We start from the raw sequence: 22,209 nt of genomic DNA on the forward strand, positions 1-22,209 counted from the left end.
TACAGAAACTTGCTTATGAGCGCCAAAGATATAATTATCTTCCATAACCACTCATTGCTTAGCTGTCAATTTATTGTATAGAATTGATGATTTAGCTATTTGTTTTTCTCCTTACCATGACGTCGATCAGACCCTGAAAATGTATGAATTCTGAGCCTTGAGAAATAAATTTGATGTTGCAGCACTGTCTCCGCACCCCTCCTGACCTCACTTTGCTGCCCTCTTTTCTTCCTGCGCACTCCCCATTCAGGGTGGAACTCTCTTGCTGGTCAAGAGTTCCCGGCAGTACACCAAAAGAATGCTAACAGCAGCTCTATTCAAAACAGCCAAAAGCTACAAAAAACAGAATGTCTATGACTAGAAGAATAAACTGCCATATACTCATGCAAAATAAAATTACACAGCAATGAAATCTCACAACCATGCTGAATTCAAGTAAGATACAAACAGTTCAAACTATAGGATTCCAAAAAAGTACAGGTATTGATCGACTTACGATCTATGCAACTTACGACCATTCGACTTTACGACCACTACCGCTAGCCACGACTGCTCCGCGTCTGGCAGCGCAAACGTTGCCCAGCTGGGCGTACGACAGTGCGGACCAGCTTCCGGCAGCACCACCATCTCCGCGTGCACCCTTTCAACTGTTATCCCAGACTCGGTACAGCAATTTGTGTTTTGTACATGTTTATATATTTTGAAATGTTTTGCAATTGGGAAAATGTTTCCTATGGTATTTTTTACACCTGTATTTTGTATTTTTGTATGCACCTCTATTTTGTAATTTTGTATGTTTTGCAAATATTAAACCAGTTGTACTGGTAATGCAGTGTTCTACTTAAATCTGACAAATGTAAAAATAAGAAACAAAATGGTGTAGAGATGATACAAATGGCATAAAATGAACAAAGAAAATTATGATATATAACAATAATGAAAGAAAATTATGATAAAATATGACAAAGATTTTCATAACATCATTTCACAGTACTGTACACATAGCCTACTCAACTTACGACCAAATCATGTTACGACCAGTCTGTCAGAACAATCGTGGTCGTAAGTCGAGCACTGGCTGTACATAACAATAAAAACAAATCTGTGGTTTGTTTTTGTTTTTGAGACAGGGTCTCGCTCTGCAGCCCAGGCTAGAGCACAGTGATGTGATCACAGCTCACTGCAGCCTGAGCCTCCTAGGTACAAGCAATTCTCTCAGACCAGCTTCCCAAGGAGCTGGGACTACAGGCATGCACCACCATGCCCAGCTAATTTTTATTTTGTAGAGACAGGGTCCCACTATGTTGTCCTGGCTGGTCTCCCAACTCCTGGGTTCGAGCAATCCTTCCTCCTTGGCCACCCAAAGTGGTGGAATTACAGACATGAGCCACCGCACCCAGCCAATCTGTGTTGTTAAAAGTGGTTTTGCTCAGTAGTGGGAAGGAGGGCAGAGGATGGCAGTAACTGCAAGGAACACAGCTGGGCCTTCTGGGTACTGGTAATGTCTTGTCTTGATTCAGATATTGGCTATGTGGATGTGTTTGGTTTGAAAATTCATCAAGCTCAACATGGATGATATGTGCCCTTGTCTACATGTCTATATGTACTTTTTAATACTTCAATTTTCTTAAAGTATAAACTGTACAATTCCACTTACAGTACAATTCCACTTGTGAACTTTACATACATAAAGTTCAGGCCAGGCACAGCGGCTCACACCTGTAATCTCACAGCACTTTGGAAGGCTGACGCAGGCAGATCATCTGAGATCAGGAGTTCAAGACCAGCCTGACCAACATGGAGAAACCCCATCTCTACTAAAAATACAAAATTAGCCAGCGTGGTGGCACATGCCTGTAATCCTAGCTACTCAGGAGGCTGAAGCAGGAGAATCGCTTGAAACTGGGAGGTGGAGGTTGTGGTGAGCCAAGATCGTATTGTTGCACTCCAGCGTGGGCAAAAGAGCAACACTATCTCAAAACAAAACAAAAAATGTTCAAAAACAGGAAAAAGTAATCTATGGAAGTCAGAATAGAAGACATTTGAAAAAAGGAAAGCAAGGCAGTGACTGGAAGAGGCCACAACGGGGTTTCTGGGCTGCTGATAAAGCTCTGTCTCCCTGTCTGGGAGGTGAACAGCTGTGCTCACTTATGAAACGGTGGCTCACGCCCGTAATCCCAACACTTTGGGAGGCTGAGGCAGGTGGATCACTTGAGGTCAGGAGTTCGAGATCACCCTGGCTAACATGGCGGAAACCCCGTCTCTACTCAAAATACAAAAATTAGCTGGGCATGGTGGCGGACACCTGTAATCCCAGCTACTTGGGAGGCTGAGGCTAGAGAATCACTTGAATCCATGAGGCAGAGGTTGCAGTGAGCCAAGATCATGTCATTGCACTCCAGCCTCAATGACAAGAGCAAAACTCTGTCTCAACAACAAAAATGAGAAATTTGGGGCCAGGCTTAGTGGCTCACGCCTATAATCCCAGCACTCTGGGAGGCTGAGGCAGGTGGATCACTAGAGCCCAGGAGTTAAAGACCAGCCTGGCCAACACGGCAAAACCTTGATCTACTGAAAATCTAAAACATTAGTCAGGCTAAGAGTGCGAACCTGTAGTCCCAGCTACTTGGGAGGCAGAGGCACGAGAATTGCCTGAAGGAGGCGGAGGTTGTAGTGAGCCAAGATCACGCCACTGCACTCCAGCCTGGGCAAGAGTGAGACTCTCTCAAAATAAAAATTAAAAAAAAAATGGAGAAACTTTAAGATTGCCCAATGAATGGGGCCGGGTGTGGTGGCTCATGCCTGTAATCCCAGCTCTTTAGGAAGCCAAGGTGGTTGTATCACCGGAGGTCAGGAGTTCAAGACCAGCCTGGCCAACATGGTAAAACCCTGTGTCTCTACTAAAAATACAAAATATAGCCAGGCATGGCAGTGTGTGCCTATAATTCCAGCTACTTGGGAGGCTGAGGCAGGAGAATTGCTTGAACCTGGGAGGCGGAGGTTGCAGTGAGCCAAGATCGCGCCACTGCACTCCAGCCTGGGTAACGAGCGAGACTTTGTCTCAGAAAAACAAACAAACAAACAAACAAAACAAAGCTGAGAGAGTCCATTATCACTAGAACTGCTATACAAGAAATCCTAATGGGAGTTCCTCAAGTTGAAATGAAAGGACACTAGACAGACACATGAAGCCATAAAAAATACAAAGTGCTCCAGTGAAGGTAAGTGCATGGACAAATATAGTGAAGCATATTACTGAATGTTAATGCATAGAATTTATATGGCAAAGCCATAAAAACCTACAAATCTATGCTAAGGGGTATACAATATATCAAAGATATAATTTGTGACAACAATAACAAAGTGGGATGGATTCTGATTTATGAAGCAGATTTTTCATATGCAATAGAAGTTATCAGTTTAAAATAGAACACTGTAACATTAAAAATGTGCACGCAATTGCAATGGTAACCACACAGAAAATATAGAATATAAACAAAAGGATATGGGCCGGGCGCGGTGGCTCACGCCTGTAATCCCAGCACTTTGGGAAGCCAAGGCGGGTGGATCATGAGGTCGAGAGATCGAGACCATCCTGGTCAACATGGTGAAACCCCGTCTCTACTAAAAACACAAAAAAATTAGCTGGGCATGGTGGCGTGTGCCTGTAATCCCAGCTACTCAGGAGGCTGAGGCAGGAGAATTGCCTGGACCCAGGAGGCAGAGGTGGCGGTGAGCCGAGATCACGCCATTGCACTCCAGCCTGGGTGACAAGAGCGAAACTCCATCTCAAAAAAAAAAAAAAAAAAAAAAAAAGGATATTAGAAGGGATTAAGCCGGGCGCGGTGGCTCAAGCCTGTAATCCCAGCACTTTGGGAGGCCGAGGCGGGTGGATCACGAGGTCGAGAGATCGAGACCATCCTGGTCAACATGGTGAAACCCCGTCTCTACTAAAAATACAAAAAATTAGCTGGGCATGGTGGCGCGTGCCTGTAATCCCAGCTACTCAGGAGGCTGAGGCAGGAGAATTGCCTGAACCCAGGAGGCGGAGGTGGCGGTGAGCCGAGACCGCGCCATTGCACTCCAGCCTGGGTAACAAGAGCGAAACTCCGTCTCAAAAAAAAAAAAAAAAAAAAAAAGAAGGGATTAAATGTTACTGGGGGAAAAAAATCAGTATGACACAAAGAAGGCAATTAAGAAAGAAGAGACAAAAAAGCTACAAGACACACCAGAGAACAGCAAAATGGTCACAGCAAGTCCTTCTCTACCAATAATTAAGTGTAAATAGACTTAAACCAATAAAAAAAAAAATAGATTGCATGGATGAATTTAGAGACAGGATCCAACTATGCTGTCTACAGGAGACTCACTTTGGATCTAAGGACACACACAGCTGGAATTGAAAGGATGGGAAAAGATATTCCATGCAAATAGTAAACAAAAGAGAACAGAGGTCATTATACTAATAACAGACAAAATAGATTTCGGGTCAAAAATGCAGTGGCTCATACCTGTAATCCCAGCACTTTGGGAGGCCAAGGTGGGTAGTTCAAGACCAACCTGACCAACATGGTGAAATGCCATCTCTACTCAAAATACAAAATTCGCCAGGTGCAGTAGTGCACGCCTATAATCCCAGCTACCTGGGAGGTTGATGCAGGAGAACTGCTTGAACCTGGGAGGTGGAGGTTGCAGTGAGCCAAGAGCGTGCCACTGCATTCCAGCTTGGGTGATACAGCAAGACTAATCTCAAAAAATAAAAAATAAAAAAAAAATTAGGGCCGGGCATGGGGGCTCATGCCTGTAATCCCCAGCACCTTGGGAGGCCAAGGCGGGCAGATCACCTCAGGTTAGGAGTTTGAGACCAGCCTGACCAACATGGTGAAACCCCGTCTCTACAAAATACAAAAAAACTGGCCAGGCATGGAGGTGGGCACCAATAGTCCCAGCTACTTAGGAGGCTGAGGTAGGAGAATCTCTTGAACCCAGGAAGTGGAGCTTCCAGTGAGCTGAGATCATGCACTCCATCCTAGGCAATAAGAGCAAAAACTCCATCTCAAAAAAAAAACAAAAAAACGGCATGGTAGTGCACACCTATAGTCCCAGCTACTCAGGAGGCTGAGGCAGAAGAATCTCTTGAACCTGGAAGACGGAGATTGCAGAGAGCCAAGATCGTGACACTGCACTCCAGCCTGGGCAGCAGAGCGAGACCCCATCTCAAAAAAAAATTGTTATATGAAACAGGGTATTATATAATGACAAGAATGCCAATTCACCAAGAAGATATAACATATAAATATTTATACACCAAACATCAGAGGTCCTAAATATATGAAGCAAACTTTCATAGGATTGTAAGGTAAAACAGAGTAGGAGACTTCACTACCCAACTTTCAATAACAGATAAAACAACCAAACAAAAGATGAATAAGGCGACAGAGTATCTGAACAATACTATAGGCCAACTGGACTTAACAGACATATACATAACATTTCAGCCACCAACAGCAGAAAATAAATTCTTCTCAAGTACACATGAAACATTCTCCAAGACAGACCACGTTAATCTACAAAACAAGTCCTAACAAATTCAAGAAGACTGAAATTATATAAAGTTATATAAAGTATCTTTTCAATCACAATAGAATGAAACAACAACCACAAGAACAACAACAAAAAACTGAAAAATCCACAAATCAGTAGAAATTAAACACCACGCTCTTAAACAAAGCCAAAGAAAATGTAACAAGGAAACTTAGAAGAATTCCTTACTAAAACACAACACGCTAAACTTCTGGGACGCAGTGAAAGCAGTCATAAAAGGGAAGGGACACACGCACATTAAAAAAAAAAAAAATCTCAAATCTATGTAATACCTCAAAGAACTAGAAAAACAAAAGTTACACCCAAAGCTAGCAGAAGAAAGAAAATTTTAAAAAGATGAGAGCAAGCATAAACGAAAGAGAGAATACAAAAACAATATGAAAAAGCTCAATAAAAACAGGACTTGGGCCACACATGGTTGCTCACGCCTGCTACCCCAGGATTTTGGGAGGCTGAAGCGGGTGGATCACTTGAGGCCAGGAGTTTGAGACCAGACTGGGCAACATGGTAAAATTTTTTGTATTCCATACAAAAAATACAAAAATTAGCCTGGCATAGTGGCAAATGCCTGTAGTCCCAGCTACTTGGGAGGCTAAGACAGGAGGATCATTTGAGCATGGGATGTGGAGGCTGCAGTGAACTGAGATCACACCATTGTACTCCATCCTGGGTGAGAGGATCACTCAAGCCCAGGGTGTTGAGGCTACAGTGAGCCAAGCCATGATCAGACCACTGCATTCCAGCCTGGGTGACAGAGTATGACCCTATCTGAAATAAATAAAATAAGAAATTCAATTAAAATAATAAAACAAAATAAAATTACACAGGACTTGAATTAGACATTTCTCCAAAGATGATAAACAAATGGCCAACAGGCATATGAAAATATGGCTGGCCAGGTGTGGTGGCTCACACCTGTAATCCCAGTACTTTGGGAGGCCAAGGCAGGTGGATCAGCTGAGGTCCGGAGTTCGAGACCAGCCTGACCAATATGGTGAAACCCCATCTCTACTAAAAATGCAAAAATTAGCCAGTCATGGTGGCAGGCGCCCATAGTCCCAACTACTTGGGAGGCTGAGACAGAACTGCTTGAACCCAGGGGCGGAGGTTGCAGTGAGCCAAGATCGCACCAATGCACTCCAGCCTAGGTGAGAGAGTAAGACTGCATCTCAAAAAAATATAAATATGATCAACTTCACTAATCATCAGGGAGTATGCAAATCATAACTACAATAAAATATCACCCATTAGGATGGCTACTCAAAAAATAAAAAAAAAAAACCAAAAACTCAGAAAATAACAAGTGTTAGTGAGGTTTTAGAAAAATATGAACTCATGTGCACTGCTGGGTGGAACTGTAAAATGGGGTGACTGCTATGGAAACCAGTAGGGCAGCTCTTCAAAAAATTAAAAATAGGATTACCATATGACCCAGCAATTCCCTTCAGAAGATATATCTAAAAGAACTGAAAACAGGATCTCAAAGAGACAGTTACACACCCATGTTTACAGCAGCATTATTCACAATAGCCAAGAGGTTGAACGCAACCCAAATATCTATCAACAAATGAATGGATAAACAAAATGTGATCTATAAATACAATGGAATATTAAGCCACAAAAGGAAGAGAACTCTGATACACAGTACTACATGGATAAATCTTAAGGACATTAATATTAAGTGAAATAAGCCAATGACAAAAAGACAAAAATTATGTGATTGCATTTATATGAGGTATCCAGAGTAGACAAATTCATAGAAACAAAGTAGACACACACACCTATAATCTTGGCACTTAAGGAGGCTGAGTGGGAGGATCGCTTGCATCCAGGAGTTGAGACTAGCCTGGGCAACAGCAAAACTCCATGTCCACAAAAAAAATTGTTTTATTTTTATTTTATTATTTACTATTTTGAGAGAGAATCTCACTTTGTCTTCCAAGCTGGAGTGCAATCACAGATCTCGGCTCACTGGAGCCGCCACCTCCCAGGTTCAAGTGATTCTCACGTCTCAGCCTCCGGAGGAACTGGGATTTCAGGCAGGCACCACTATGCCCAGCTAATTTTTTTTATTTTTTAATAGAGACGGGGTTTCACCATCTTGGCCACGGTGGTCTCAAACTCCTAGCCTCAAGTGATCTAAGCACCTCAGCCTCTCAAAATGCTGGGATTACAGGCATAAGCCATAGCACCCAACCTAATTTTTTTTAAAAGAAAAAAAAAAGTCAAGGCCAGCCTTGGCAACACAGCAAGACCCCATATCTAAAATAATAATAATTTTTAAAAAGTTAATTAGCTGGGTCCAGGTGCAATGGCTCATGTTGTAATCCCAGCACTTTGGGAAGCCAAGGCAGGAGGATCACTTGAGGCCAGGAGTAGTTCAAGAGCAGCCCTGAGAAATTCTGTCTCTACAAAAAATAATTTAAAAAAAAAAAAATTAGCTAGATGTAGTGGCACATACCTGGAGTCCTAGCTACTTGAGAGGCTGAGGCAGGGGGATCCAGGAGGATCCCTTGGGCCCAGGAGTTAAAGGTTGCAGTGAATGATGATTGTGCCCTTGCATTCCAGCCTGGGTGACGGAGCAAGACCTCATTTTCATAAATCAACTTTTAAAAAAAGAAAGTAGGAGTAGTTACAAGGGTCTGGGAAAGGGGCATATGCAGCGTTCTTGTTTTACCAGCATAGAGTCTTAGTTCTGCCAGATGCAAAAGTTCTGGAGATCAGTTTCACAACAATGTAATTGCACTAAACATAATCATACACTAAAAATAGTAACAATATGGCCAGGCGCAGTGGCTCAAGCCTGTAATCCCAGCACGTTGGGAGGCCGAGGCTGGTGGATCACGAGGTCAAGAGATCGAGACCATCCTGGTCAACATGGTGAAACCCCGTCTCTACTAAAAATTAGCTGGGCATGGTGGCACATGCCTGTAATCCCAGCTACTCAGGAGGCTGAGGCAGGAGAATTGCCTGAACCCGGGAGGCAGAGGTTGTGGTGAGCTGAGATCACGCCATTGCACTCCAGCCTGGGTAACAAGAGCGAAACTCCATCTCAAAAAAAACAAAAAAAACAAAAGTAACAATATTATGTGTTTTATTACTTTTTTTTTTTTTTTTTTTTTGAGACAGAGTCTCACTCCGTCACCAGGCGCCAGGCTGGAATGCAGTGATGTGATCTCGGCTCACTGCAACCTCCGCCTCCCGGGTTCAAGCGATTCTCCTGCCTCAGCCTCTCAAGTAGCTGGGACTACAGGCGCGTGCCACCATGCCCAGCTAATTTTTGTATTTTTAGTAGAGACCAGGTTTCACCATGTTGGCCACGATGGTCTCAATCTCTTGACCTCATGATCCGCCTGCCTTGGCCTCCCAAAGTGCTGGGATTACAGGCGTAAGCCACTGTGCCTGGCTATTACAATTTTAAAAAAGAAAAGGCTGGGCGAGGTGGCTCACACTTGTAATCCCAGAACTTTGAAAGGCCGAGGCAGATGGATCACCTGAGGTCAGGAGTTCAAGACCAGCCTGGCCAGCATGGCGAAACCCTGTCTACTAATAACACAAAAATTAGCCGGGTGTTGTGGCAGGCACCTCCAGTACCAGCTACTTGGGAGGCTAAGGCAGAATTGCTTGAACCCAGGAGAGGGAGGTTGCAGTGAGCCAAGATCATGCCATTGCACTCCAGCCTGGGCAACAAAGTGAGACTCCATCTCAAAAAAAAAAAGAAAACTACTGACTAATATCTCTCATAAACATAGATGCAAAAATGCCTAATAAAATATTAGCAAACTGAACCCAATAATGTTTAAAAATGACTTTTTTAAAAAAAGGAGTTTTTACAGATGCCCAGCGACACAACTTTGTGTCACTCCATGAGGAAAAGAATCCCTTAAGCGCAGGATGGGGATGCTGCCCTGGGAGCAACACGAGGCAGGAGGAACACTCCAAAGGCCATTCATCACAGTGGATGTGAGGCGTGACTCCAGAGGTGCTCAGCCACAGACCCCATTCTCCAAAGGCAAATGATCAGATCGCATGATAGGTATTGACAGAAATAATGGACATCTAAATCTTTTTTTTTTTTGAGACGGAGTTTCGCTCTTGTTACCCAGGCTGGAGTGCAATGGCGCGATCTCGGCTCACCGCAACCTCCACCTCCTGGGTTCAGGCAATTCTCCTGCCTCAGCCTCCTGAATAGCTGGGATTACAGGCATGTGCCACCATGCCCAGCTAATTTTTTTGTATTTTTTTTAGTAGAGACGGAGTTTCACCATGTTGACCAGGATGGTCTCGATCTCTTGACCTCGTGATCCACCCGCCTTGGCCTCCCAAAGTGCTGGGATTACAGGCTTGAGCCACCGCGACTGGCCTGGACATCTAAATCTTAATGACACCAGAGCTAAGGAAAAGAAAGAAGACTCAACAGTCAGTCTGGGAGTGTCTGGGAAGGACAGCGGTGCTGCAGAGGGCTGTGTGGTAGCTTTGAGGATTCAGACCACTCCCAACCACAGTTCTCTACCTACAAGTAAAACAAATTCTCTAGACCTCACATTCCTGTCAAATAATGTGATTTTTTTTAAAAGTAAAATGATGTGATTAGTTAGTTCCTGGTAGCCCTAACATTCAAAATCTGAAATAAACATTCCAGACCCTCTAAATAGCTGAGTCCTCAATTTTTATCCTTGCGTTCTCCAAATACTCAAATCATGACACAGGAGAGTTTGCTGCATTATATTCACTGCACTCATCCATGTCTAATATACCTGACGTGGAAGCTTATTTAGTGACCTCAGGTAGTCTTTGTCCAGAATACAGTTTCCAAGTGCATTCCCAAAACTCCTAAGGGTGAGAGGGAAAAAAAAAATGAAATGGTTAAGATTTGCTACACGTGAGTATCAGAGAACAGAGTTACAACTTTTGTGCAGGCTGCTTCTCAGGTGCAGCAGAGGAAATGGACCCCGAAGTGCATTCCACCGCTGTCTGGGAGGCACCTGCCGTGTCCCTGCACTGTGTTAGTTTCTGAGAATACTGCAGCGAGAACAAGACATAAATCCCTGCCCACAGAGAGGTGATGAGTATGAAAAGATTAAGGCGCCACTCACAAAACCCATTAGCCACCTCCTGACATGGAGAACAAATTGCAGAAATTTTTTTCCCCCAAAAAACTGCTCCAATTTCCCAGCAGGAGTAGGCAACACACACCTGGGGCCTGGGGCTCGAGGGCACAACCTTCTATGACCAAAGTTATTAACATGGGATCTATGGACTTCCCCACAGAATTCACAGGTTTTTCTGGTTCAATTCACTTTAATTCTCAAAGACACTGATATGGTTGGATGTCTGTCCCCTCCACATTTTATGTTGAAATGTGTCCTGGATCATGGGGTAGATCCCGCATGAACAGCTTACTGCCATCCCTTGGTGGTAAGTGAGTTCTCACTCCGTTCATAAGAGATCTGGTGGTTTTGAGTCTGGGGGCTGGGCATGACAGCTCATGCCTTTAATCCTGGTACTTTGGGAGACCAAAGCAGGAGAATGACTTGAACCAAGGAGTTTGAGACCAGTCCAGGCAACATAGGGAGACCCTGTCTCTACAAAAAAAAAATTAAAAATTAGCTGGGCATGGTGTCATGTGCCTGTGATCCCAGCTACTCGGAAGGCTGAGGCAGGAAGATCACTTGAGCCCAGAAGCAATGATAGCTGCACCCTAGCCTGTGCCAACAGAGTAAGAGCCTGTCTCAAAAAATGAAAAAAATAAAATTTAAAAGCCTGGGACCTCTTCCCTCTCTTTCTCTCTCCATGTTCCCTCTTCACCTTCTGCCATGATTAGAAGCTTCCTGAGGCCTTACCAGAAACGGATGCTGGCACCAGGCTTCCACTACAGTCCACAGAATCATGAGCCAATTAAACCTCCTTTATTTATAAATTACCCAGCCTCTGGTATTCTATATAGCAATGCAAACGGACGAACACAGACATCCATGTGACTATGTGACCAAGTGAACTGTGCTACCTATGCACAGCGGAGGGCTAGTGAGGCACACAGAGAGGATGAGGGTGCTGTCTATGCACTCACAGTAGGGGTGGAAAGGTCTCCCACACATTCTGACTATGGGGAGAAGAGAGAATACAGGATTCTTCCACTTATTCCCTGCAGGGGAAGGCTGAAGCTGAAACACAAAAAAGACTAACAAAAGTGGGAAAACAGGGCAGACAGGAACCAGGACAGGGCTGACACTTATCTTCCATGTTGCTTAGATTTTTGAACCATGTGAATGTATTACCTTTTCCAAAAAACAAAACCGAAACTTGCTCTGAAGCAAGAGCTGAGATGACGCAGGTTAGACTCCCAGCCTCACGCTCACCTGAGGGCTCGCTTCAGCCCGTCTGTGACTGCCTCCTTTCTTGCCTTCTCCAAAGATAAGGCCTTGGACTTGAGGCCCTCACTAACACCATAACCAACGTCTTCATGATATGAACCATCCTGGGGGCACAAAAGGAGTTCAAACTCAACAAGAGAACAGCAGGCGCACCACAACTCCCCCTTTCCTCAAGCAGAAAAGTTCAAACCAGGAATATACCACCCAGTGGCCTTGCTACAGCAGGCACGGGCAGAGGCCAGATGAGATTCCATTTCCGGTACTGCTTCCTAGACCTGGTCTGCCTGGATGGACATGAGCCTGTGGTCAAGGTGTCAAGACAATCCTTCCTTCCCAACTTCCCTGACACACAAAGGGCACATTAGAAACCCACCCCAAATCCTATCAAGGTGCATTACCCTACGGTTAAAAATCTCTGGGATGGCCAGGTGCAGTGGCTCACGCCTGTAATTCCAACACTTTGGGAGGCCAAGGTAGGTGGATCACTTGAGGTCAGGAGTTCAAGACTAGCCTGGTGAACATGGTGAAACTCCATCCCTACTAAAAATACAAAAATTAGGTATGGTGGTAGGTATCTTTAATCCCAGCTACTCAGGAGGCTAAGGCATGAGAATCACTTGAACCCGGGAAGCAGAGGTTGCTGTGACCCAAGATTGTGCCTCTGCACTCCAGCCTGGGCGACAGGGCAAGACTCCACCTTGAAAAAAATACCTTCTCCTGCCACACACTGATCTTTCTGGGCAGCAGGTCTACTGCATCCCCCTCACCTTCAGCTGGACCCTCACAAATGCACAAACTCCGACGTAGAACTTGCCATTATTCAGGTCAACAAAATCTAGGAGTGGGAAAGAAAGCAAGTTGAAGAGGACACTGAGCCCGGTGCCACAACCATTCCTCCTGCTGGCAACTAAGTCCACCTACCTTACCTCCTCACCCACAACATCCCTTCACCAAGAGTCAGACAATGCAGAAATCCCCAGTGCTGGAGCGCAAACTCACCCACATTCTGCTGCGTGATGGAGTGTGCCCAGCCATTGTAACCAAACATCTCATTGGCCAGATTAATTACCCGATGACCCTCAATGTAACACACCTAGAAAAAAAATTGTTTTAAAGAAAAGCTGTGTTAATTCCTTACCACATTTAAATGTGAATCAAAATTTACATAATGTATTCCTCATCTACTTTTTTGGATAAACTGCCCTTAAACATTCTACTTGGGAGGCTGAGCTGGGAGGATCACTTGAGCCCAGGAGCTCAAGGCTGCAGTGAGCTATGATTATGCCACTGCACTCCAGCCTAGGCGAGAGACCCTTAAGGAAAAAACAACTTTTTTCAAGAAAATTCTCAATGAATTTATTTTTAAAATCTTCTAGATGGAGCCTGAGAGAACTAACGGTCTGTTGGGAGGAGGAACTAGACTCAGAGGAGAAAGACAGCCACTCATGCAGCAGTTGGTAAAATTCAGTTTGCAAAAAGTAAAAATCTGTTTGATATTTTATGGAAGACCAAAAATATACACAGAAGTTAAAATTAGAAGCAAATGATATGCAATTATGTGTCAATTATAAGTTCTTTGAAAATTACTTAATTTAAAAAGAAAAAAAGAAGCAAATGGCAAAAGGAACACTTATTTTAATGGTATAAAAGCTGGGCACAATGGCCCATGCCTGTAATCCCAGCACTTTGGGAGGCCAAGGTGGGAGATGACTTGAGCCCAGCAGTTCGAGGCCAGCCTGAGCAACATAGTAAGATGTCATCTCTAAAGAAAATTTAAAAATTAACCAGGCATGGTGGTTTAAATTTAAAAATTAACCAGGCCTGTAGTCCCAGCTAGTGAGGAAGCTGAGGTAGGAGGATCACTTGAGCCTGGGAGGTGGAGGCTGCAGTGAGCTGAGATGGCACCACTGGACTCCAGCCTGAGTGACACAGCAAGACCCTGTCTTTAAAATTTTTTTTTAAAAAGATGATGTAAAAATCCTAAGATGGCGGTTATGCAAGTATCAAGACCATGCTTGGACCCCTTCAAATGAAAATGAAGTCTAGAACCCGTCCCCTCCCGGGGGCACTGGGAAACCTCCAGGAACAGTTAACAAGAGCCTTCGGAATCCCTGAGGACCCAGAGAGGGAGCTGGCAAAACCATCTAAGTCTGTTGTATGGATACCTGCTTTCCAGGCACATCAATTCTCCTACCTTCTGGCCTCCTCCAGCCATGCGGCTACTTATGTATTCTGGGCCCAGCCTCTGCCTCAGGGCCTTCTGGATGGCCTGGTACTCTTCTGCTGTGTACTGGTGCTGCAATCCCAAAAATGAAAATTAAATTCACACTTCCGCCATTTCTCACATCACTGATTCTCCAGCTTTTTGGCCTTAGGACTCCTTTATACTTTTAAAAAGTAGCAAAGACCCACCCCTCCTCCCCCACAACCTTTGTTTATGTGGGTTATATTTACCCTAATAGGAATTAAAACTGAGAAACTTTTAAGGCATACATGCCACTAGGCATCATAGCAGTGACATCACATATCATGCAGTCTCTGAAAACTCTACCATTCACTCATGAGACAATGATTGTGAAAGAGGCCAACAGTATTATTAAGAAGATAATTTTGACCTCCTGGACTCTGAAAGATCTTCAGAAACCCCAGGGGTTCCAGGACCACATTTTGAGAACTGCTGCCTTAGCTGTTGCTACCATCCTTATAAATGTTTCTGAAGCGTAGGAAACTAAAATATCCTGCCTACAGATCTGTAAATGACGTCAGCACAGGAAGCAAGTACGGAAAGAGCACAGGGACAGGAAGCCTTGCTTCCATTTGTCCTTTCCAGAGACTGACACCTTCTCCAACGCAACAGTTTCCCATCCTGCACAAACAGAAACACACTACTGCTTGCTGGTTTGGGTTGTGTACCCCTTGCCCTAATCGGATGAGATGAATACTCACAAACAACCCTCTGGCAAAGACAAAGGTGGAGATTGAGTGGAAAAAACAAGAATCTCTTTTCTATGCACACAATGTCCCTACAAGTAATATGACCCCCAGTAACTTCCCGTGCCTCCAAGACAGACAACTGGGGCCAGGCGCAATGGCTCCAGCACTCTGGGAGGCCAAGGTGGGCAGATCATGAGTTCAAGACCAGCCTGGCCAACAAGGTGAAACCACGTCTCTACTAAAAATATGACAAATTTAAGGCCAGGCATGGTGGCTCATGCCTGTAATCCCAGCACTTTGGGAGGCAAAGACGGAGAGATTACCTGAGTTCAGGAGTTCAACACCAGCCTGGCTAACCTGGTTAAACCCCATCTCTACTAAAAATACAAAAATTAGCTGTGGTGGTACATGCCTGTAATCCCAGCTACTTGGGAGGCAGAGGCAGGAGAATTGCTTGAATCCAGTGGGTGGAGGCTGCAGTGAGCCAAGATCATGCCACTGCACTCCGGCCTGGGTGACAGAGCAAGACACAGTCTCGAAAAAAAAAGAAAAAGAAAGAACTGGGTGGCATGCAGACAGGAGCAATTGAAAACAAGGGGACTTTTCAGTTTCATTTTGAATTTAATGTCATACAAATATGTTATCTACTCAAAAAATAAACTTAAATCTAAATCTAATCCCCAGTACTATCAGTCTTTTGATAGCTAATATTCCAAAATGTCCTCCAGAGTTCACAAAAGACCTCCAAATAATGCATCTAAAGGAAGAACCAGTAAAAACAAATAGCTCACACATGTACCACATATAGATGTACTATGTACTGCTCACACATGTATGTACTATGATGCTCTACAAACTGCCTTGCCCTGACTTTACTCACTTAACCTCATTCCTTCCAGGGATGAAGGAACCACAGTTACCTGTCCAAAGCATAACGCCGAGCTGCCGCCAGCAGCAGGATGGCTGTCACGCCCTCCAAGAATTGCTTCCTCAGTCCCAGACATCTTGATTCTGGTTGACTTCTATATAAATAAAAGAATTTTTTAAAAATCTCAAACAATGTTTAAAGGCAAGAGTCTCTACTGAAAAATCACATAAAGCATCCATATGCAACATCCTATGAGTTATTTATAAACTACTAAGCACTGTTCCAATCTAGAAGAGTTCTTCAGTGGTTAGCTACAGTCTCTCAAGCTGCTGAAGATCCTTTAAGGTTTGCTTCTACCTTTCTATAAACATGTTTGCTATTGTGGTGGTGCTATTAAAGGTGACTTTTACAATGAGAATATATTACATTTGTAACTATAAAATCAAAATTACAAAAATACTCTTTATGGGAAAGCAAAAAACTTACTATAAGCAGGGTACAGTGGCTCACGCCTGTAATCCCAGCACTTTGAAAGGCCGAGGTGAGTGGATCACGAGGTCAGGAGTTCAAGACCAGCCTGGCCAACATGGTGAAACCCGTCTCTACTAAAAATACAAAAATGGCCGGGCGCGGTGGCTCAAGCCTGTAATCCCAGCACTTTGGGAGGCCGAGGCGGGTGGATCACGAGGTCAAGAGATCGAGACCATCCCGGTCAACATAGTGAAACCCCGTCTCTACTAAAAATACAAAAAATTAGCTGGGCATAGTGGCACGTGCCTATAATCCCAGCTACTCGGGAGGCTGAGGCAGGAGAATTGCCTGAACCCAGGAGGCGGAGGTTGCGGTGAGCCGAGATCGCGCCATTGCACTCCAGCCTGGGTAACAAGAGCGAAACTCCGTCTCAAAAAAAAAAAAAAAAAAAAAAAAAAAAAAAATACAAAAATTAGCCTGGCATGGTGGCAGGCGCCTGTAATCCCAGCTACTTGGGAGGCTGAGGCAGAGAACTGCTTGAACCCAGGAGACAAAGGCTGCAGTGAGTCAAGCTTGTGCCACTGCACTCCAGCCTGGGCAACAGAGACTCTTTCTCAAAAAAAAAAAACAAATTTACTATAGGTTGAACATTGCTAATCCCAAAATACAAAATTAAAATGCTCCAAAATCCGAAAAATTTTGAGTGCCAACATGATGTGCTGTATCTCAAAACACAGGTGATGGCCAGGCATGGTAGCTCAGACCTATAATCCCAGCCCCCTGAGAGGCCAATGCAGAAGGACTGCTTAAGCCCAGGAGTTTGAGACTGGCCCAAACAGCAAAACCGCATCTATACAAAAAATTTAAAAATTAGCCAGGCACGGTGGTATGCTACTTAGGAAGCCAAGGTGGGAGGATTGTTTGAGGCTGCAATGAACTATGATCACCCCACTTCACTCCAGCCTGGGTAACAGAGCAAAACTGTCTCAAAAAAAAATAACCCAGGCCAGGCGCGGTGGCTCAAGCCTGTAATCCCAGCACTTTGGGAGGCCGAGGCGGGTGGATCACGAGGTCGAGAGATCGAGACCATCCTGGTCAACATGGTGAAACCCCGTCTCTACTAAAAATACAAAAAACTAGCTGGGCGTGGTGGCGCGTGCCTGTAATCCCAGCTACTTAGGAGGCTGAGGCAGGAGAACTGCCTGAGCCCAGGAGGCGGAGGTTGCAGTGAGCCGAGATCGCGCCATTGCACTCCAGCCTGGGTAACAAGAGCGAAACTCCGTCTCAAAAAAAAATAAAAAATAAAAAAAATAACCCAAAAAGGCAGGCACACAACACATAGTTTATTCAGCTTCTCCAAGAGAAAAATACAATCATCGGCTAGACGCAGTGGCTGATGCCTGTAATCCCAGCACTTTAGGAAGCCGCAGCAAGCAGATCACCTGAGGACAGGAGTTTGAGACCAGCCTGACCAACATGGTGAAACCACATCTCTATAAAAATACAAAGAAGCAATACTCAAAGTGTATTAGCTGGGCATGGTGGCGTACACCTGTAATTCCAGCTACTCGAGAGGCTGAGGTGGGAGAATAGCTTGAACCCAGGAGGCAGAGTTTGCGGTGATCCAAGATTGCACCACTGCACTCCAGCCTCGGTGATAGAGCAAGACTCCATTTCAAAAACAAAAAAAAGAAAACCTGCCAGGCACGGTGGCTTACACCTGTAATCCCAGCACTCTGGGAACCCGAAGCAGGCGGATCACGAAGTCAAGAGACTGAGACCATTCTGGCCAACATGGTGAAACCCTTTCTCTACTAAAACTACAAAAATTAGCTGGGCGTGGTGGCACATGCCTGTAGTCCCAGCTACTCGGGAGGCTGAGGCAGAAGAATCACTTGAACCCGAGATGGAGCTTGCATTTTGCCAAGATTGCACCACTGCACTCCAGCCTGGTTATAGAGCCAGACTCCATCCCCCAAAAAAAGAAAAAAAAAATTATTTTTAGGCTCTGAGTCTAAGATATATAGAAAACACATGAATTTCATGTTTAGACTTGGGTCCCATTCCCAAGATATCTGATTATGTATATGCAAATATTCCAGAATCTGAAGTCTAAAACACTTCTGTTCCCAAAGCATTTCAAAGAAAGAACACTCAACCTGTACTAGCTAAGAGGGTAACTCTGGGAGGTGGTGGATATGTGAATTACCTTGACTGTGGTAATCATTTCACAATGCGTTCACATGTCAAATCATCACATTGTATACCTAATATATACAATTTTTATTTGTCAATCATACCTCAATAAAGCTGGGAGGTAGGGGGAAAAAAAATCAAGCGAATGTGTTTTAAAGTTTTAAAAAAACAGCCGGGCACCACCTTGTAATCCCAGCACTTTGGAAGGCCAAGGCAGATGGATCACCTGAGGTCAGGAGTTTAGGACCAGCCTGGCCAACATGGTGAAAACCCTGTCGCTACTAAAAATTAAAAAAAAATAGCCAGACATGGTGGCACGTGACTGTAGTTTCAGCTACTCAGGAAGCTGAAGTGGAAGAATCACTTGAATCATGGATGAGGAGGTTGCAGTGAGCTAAGACAGCGCCACTGCACACTGACCTGAGTGACAGCGCGAGACTCCATCTCAAAAATAATAATAATAAAGTTTTTAAAAAACTTTACTTTGCCAGGTGCAGTGGCTCATGCCTGTAATCCCAGCACTTTGGGAGGCCAAGGCAGCCAGATCCCAAGGTCAAGAGATTGAGACCGGCTGGGCGCGGTGGCTCAAGCCTGTAATCCCAGCACTTTGGGAGGCCGAGGTGGGCAGATCACGAGGTCAAAAGATCGAGACCATCCTGGTCAACATGGTAAAACCCCGTCTCTACTAAAAATACAAAAAATTAGCTGGGCATGCTGGCGTGTGCCTAATCCCAGCTACTCAGTAGGCTGAGGCAGGAGAATTGCCTGAACCCAAGAGGCGGAGGTTGCAGTGCGCCGAGATCGCGCCATTGCACTCCAGCCTGGGTAACAAGAGCAAAACTCCGTCTCAAAAAAGAAAAAAAAAAGAGATCAAGACCATCATGGCCAACGTAGTGAAACCCCATCTCTACTAAAAATACAAAAATTAGCTGGGAATGATGGTGCACATCTGTAGTCGCAGCTACTCGGAAGGCTAAGGCTGAGGCTGAGGCAGGAGAATCGCTTGAACCCAGGAGGCAGAGGTTGCAGTGAACTGAGATCGCAGCATTGCACTCCAGCCTAGAAGACAGTGCAAGACTCCATCTCCAAAAACAACAACAACAACAATAAACCTCAACTTAACTGCTCCCTCCTATATAGGCAGCATGACCCTGATCACTACTGTGGAGTCAAAAAGAAACAGAAGCCACAATCACTGAAATGCTTTCCAGGAGCTAACAAGATGGCTGGAAGGAGGAGACTAACAGAAATGAAATGAATGAGAACAAGGAGCAGTGGATCACGCTTGTAATCCCAGCACTTTGGGAGGCTCAGGCAGGCAGATCACAAGGTCAGGAGTTCAAGACCAGCCTGACCAACGCAGTGAAACCCTGTCTCTACTAAAAATACAAAAATTAGCTGGGTGTAGTGGTGCACACCTATAAACCCAGCTACTTAGGAGGCTGAGGCAGGCCAATCACTTGAACCGGGGAGGCAGAGGTTGCAGTAAGCTGAGATCACGCCACTACACTCTAGCCTGGGAAACAGAGTAAGACTCTATCTCAAAAAAAAATGAAACAAATGAAAAGCAGGAGACCCCCAACATGCAAGAAGGCTCTATAGAGCAATAAGCCAGTAAGCCAGTTCACATCCTGGACCAGGAGCATCACCAATCACCTGTGAACCTGTTTTTTTGGTGTGCTTTTTTCGTATTTTTTGAGACAGAGTTTCGCTCTTGTCACCCAGGCTGCAGTGCAGTAGCATAATCTCAACTCAATGCAACCTCCACCTTCTGGGGTTCAAGAGATTCTTCTGCTTCAGCCTCCTGAGTAGCTGAGATTATACGTGCATGCCACCGTGCACAGCTAAATTTTGTATTTTAGTAGAGATGGGTTTCACCATGTTGGCCATGCTGGTCTCAAACTCCTGACATCAGGCAATCTGCTCTCTTCGCCTCCCAAAGTGCTGGGATTACAGGCGTGAGCCACCACACCCAGCCACCTGTGAACCTTTCAAAATGCAAATTCTCAGGCCCTACCCCAGAATTCCTGAATCAGAAATTCTGGGGGTGAGCACAGCCAGGCATGCTTTAAGAGCCAATGCATTTGACTGAGCCTATGCAAATTTTATAAAGTCCAATTAGAAAGCACACCTACCCTCGGAGCAATCATAGACAACTGGCCGAGCCCCTGCCTGAATACCCCTATAACTGCAAACGACAGTTTCAGTTGTGCCTCAGCAAATTTGCACATTACGAATCTTCAGATTAATTGCAAATAGCAGAACTACAAATTCATGATTGTCAAGTAGCATGGTGCTCTTCATGGCATTACAATAGTCCCCCCTCTTCTGGGCATAATTTTAAGTGGGAAAAAAATAGTCCTCCTTCATCCACAGTTTTTGTTACCCACAGTTCACACTCCAAAATTTCCCAGTGGAAAATTCCAGGAATAAACAAGTTATTAAGTGTTAAGTTGCATGCCATTCTGAGTAGCATGATGAAATCTCATACTATCCTGTTCTGGCCTGCCAGGGACATGAATCATACCTTTGTCCAGCGTCTCCAAACCATAGACAGTAGTACTACCATGTGGTCACTTAGTAGCCCTCTCAGTTATCAGATGCAAAAAACACAGTGTATATAAGGTTTGGCATATCTGCAATTTCAAGCATCCACTGCAGATCTTAGAATATATCCCCAAGGACAGGCAGAGGTTTCAGTGAGATTGCACCACTGCACTCCAGCCTGGGTAATAGAACTAGACTGTCTCCAAAAAAAAAAAAAAAAAAGAATGTATCCCCAAGGATAAGGACTATGTACAATGCAATGTTTAAGAGATCAAATTCTGCCAGTCTGGGCAGCATGGCAAGATGTCATCTCTAGAAAAAATAAAAAACATTAGTAGGTGACAGAGTGAGACCCCATCTTTGAAAAATAAAGTCCCGGACCCAGTGACTCGTATCTGTAATTCCAGCACTTTGGGAGGCTGAGGAAGGCAGATCGTGAGGTCCAGAGTTCGAGACCAGTCTAGCCAACATGGTGCAACCCCATCTCTACTAAAAAAAAAAAAAAATTAGCTAGGTGTAGTGCATGCCAAATTGCTGGGATTACAGGCGTGAGCCATCATGCCTGGCCTGGAAAACTATTTAAATAATCATAAAACATTACTCTTTAGTTAAGAATGATAAGTTCAGCATTAAATCTATCATTAAAAAGTAGGAAAGGCCACAAGTGGTGGCTCATGCCTGTAATCCCAGCAATTTGGGAGGCTGAGGTGAGTGGATCACGAGGTCAGGAGTTGGAGACCAGCTGGCCAACATGGTGAAACCCTGTCTCTACTATAAACACACAAAAAATTAGCTGGGCATGGTGGTGTATGCCTGTCATCTCAGCTACTTGGGAGGTTGAGGCAGGAGAATAATTTGAACCAGGGAATCAGAGTGCATTGCAGTGAGCCAAGATCGCACCACTGCACTCTGGCCTGGGTGCCAGAGCAAGATCACGTCTCAAAAAAAACAAAAAAAAAGTAGGATAGTAGCCTAAACTAGGTTAGTCAACAAGTGTCTAAAATTGTTAAGTCAAGAAATAGTGAATAAGGGTTTTAGAATGTAGATGTAAATGCCAGCAAAGGGAGTTAGAAGAAACAAATCCAACTGAGGTATGAGGCTGGGGTGGGCAATGGTGCAGCAGGAAGCTCCTCTATTTTCAAAGTAAAATGTCTAGTACTACACTGTTCAAATAGACGCATGTATTATTTTAGTAGGAACAAAGATTTAAATACT

The 22,209-nt window shown here is 44.5% G+C and overlaps 1 protein-coding gene across 7 annotated transcripts in view; it reads right to left on the reverse strand.

Annotated features, from left to right (window-relative positions):
* Positions 1-22,209, reverse strand: part of RAD52 (RAD52 homolog, DNA repair protein) — a 48,852-nt gene that overhangs the window by 11,019 nt on the left and 15,624 nt on the right. For 6 of the 7 annotated variants that reach the window (XM_074403324.1, XM_003934477.4, XM_010345054.3 and 3 more), the window contains exons 2-7: positions 15,833-15,934; positions 14,173-14,274; positions 12,978-13,071; positions 12,746-12,813; positions 11,964-12,082; positions 10,362-10,437 (exon numbers count right to left, since the gene is read on the reverse strand). In XM_074403324.1, coding sequence (XP_074259425.1) covers positions 10,362-10,437; positions 11,964-12,082; positions 12,746-12,813; positions 12,978-13,071; positions 14,173-14,274; positions 15,833-15,916 — 543 coding nt within the window. In that variant the 5' untranslated portion in view covers positions 15,917-15,934. The remainder of the gene's footprint in view (positions 1-10,361; positions 10,438-11,963; positions 12,083-12,745; positions 12,814-12,977; positions 13,072-14,172; positions 14,275-15,832; positions 15,935-22,209) is intronic. The other variant, XM_010345055.3, reaches the window with a different exon arrangement.

Source organism: Saimiri boliviensis, chromosome 7, assembly GCF_048565385.1.
Source record: "Saimiri boliviensis isolate mSaiBol1 chromosome 7, mSaiBol1.pri, whole genome shotgun sequence".
NCBI classification, from domain to species: domain Eukaryota; kingdom Metazoa; phylum Chordata; class Mammalia; order Primates; family Cebidae; genus Saimiri; species Saimiri boliviensis.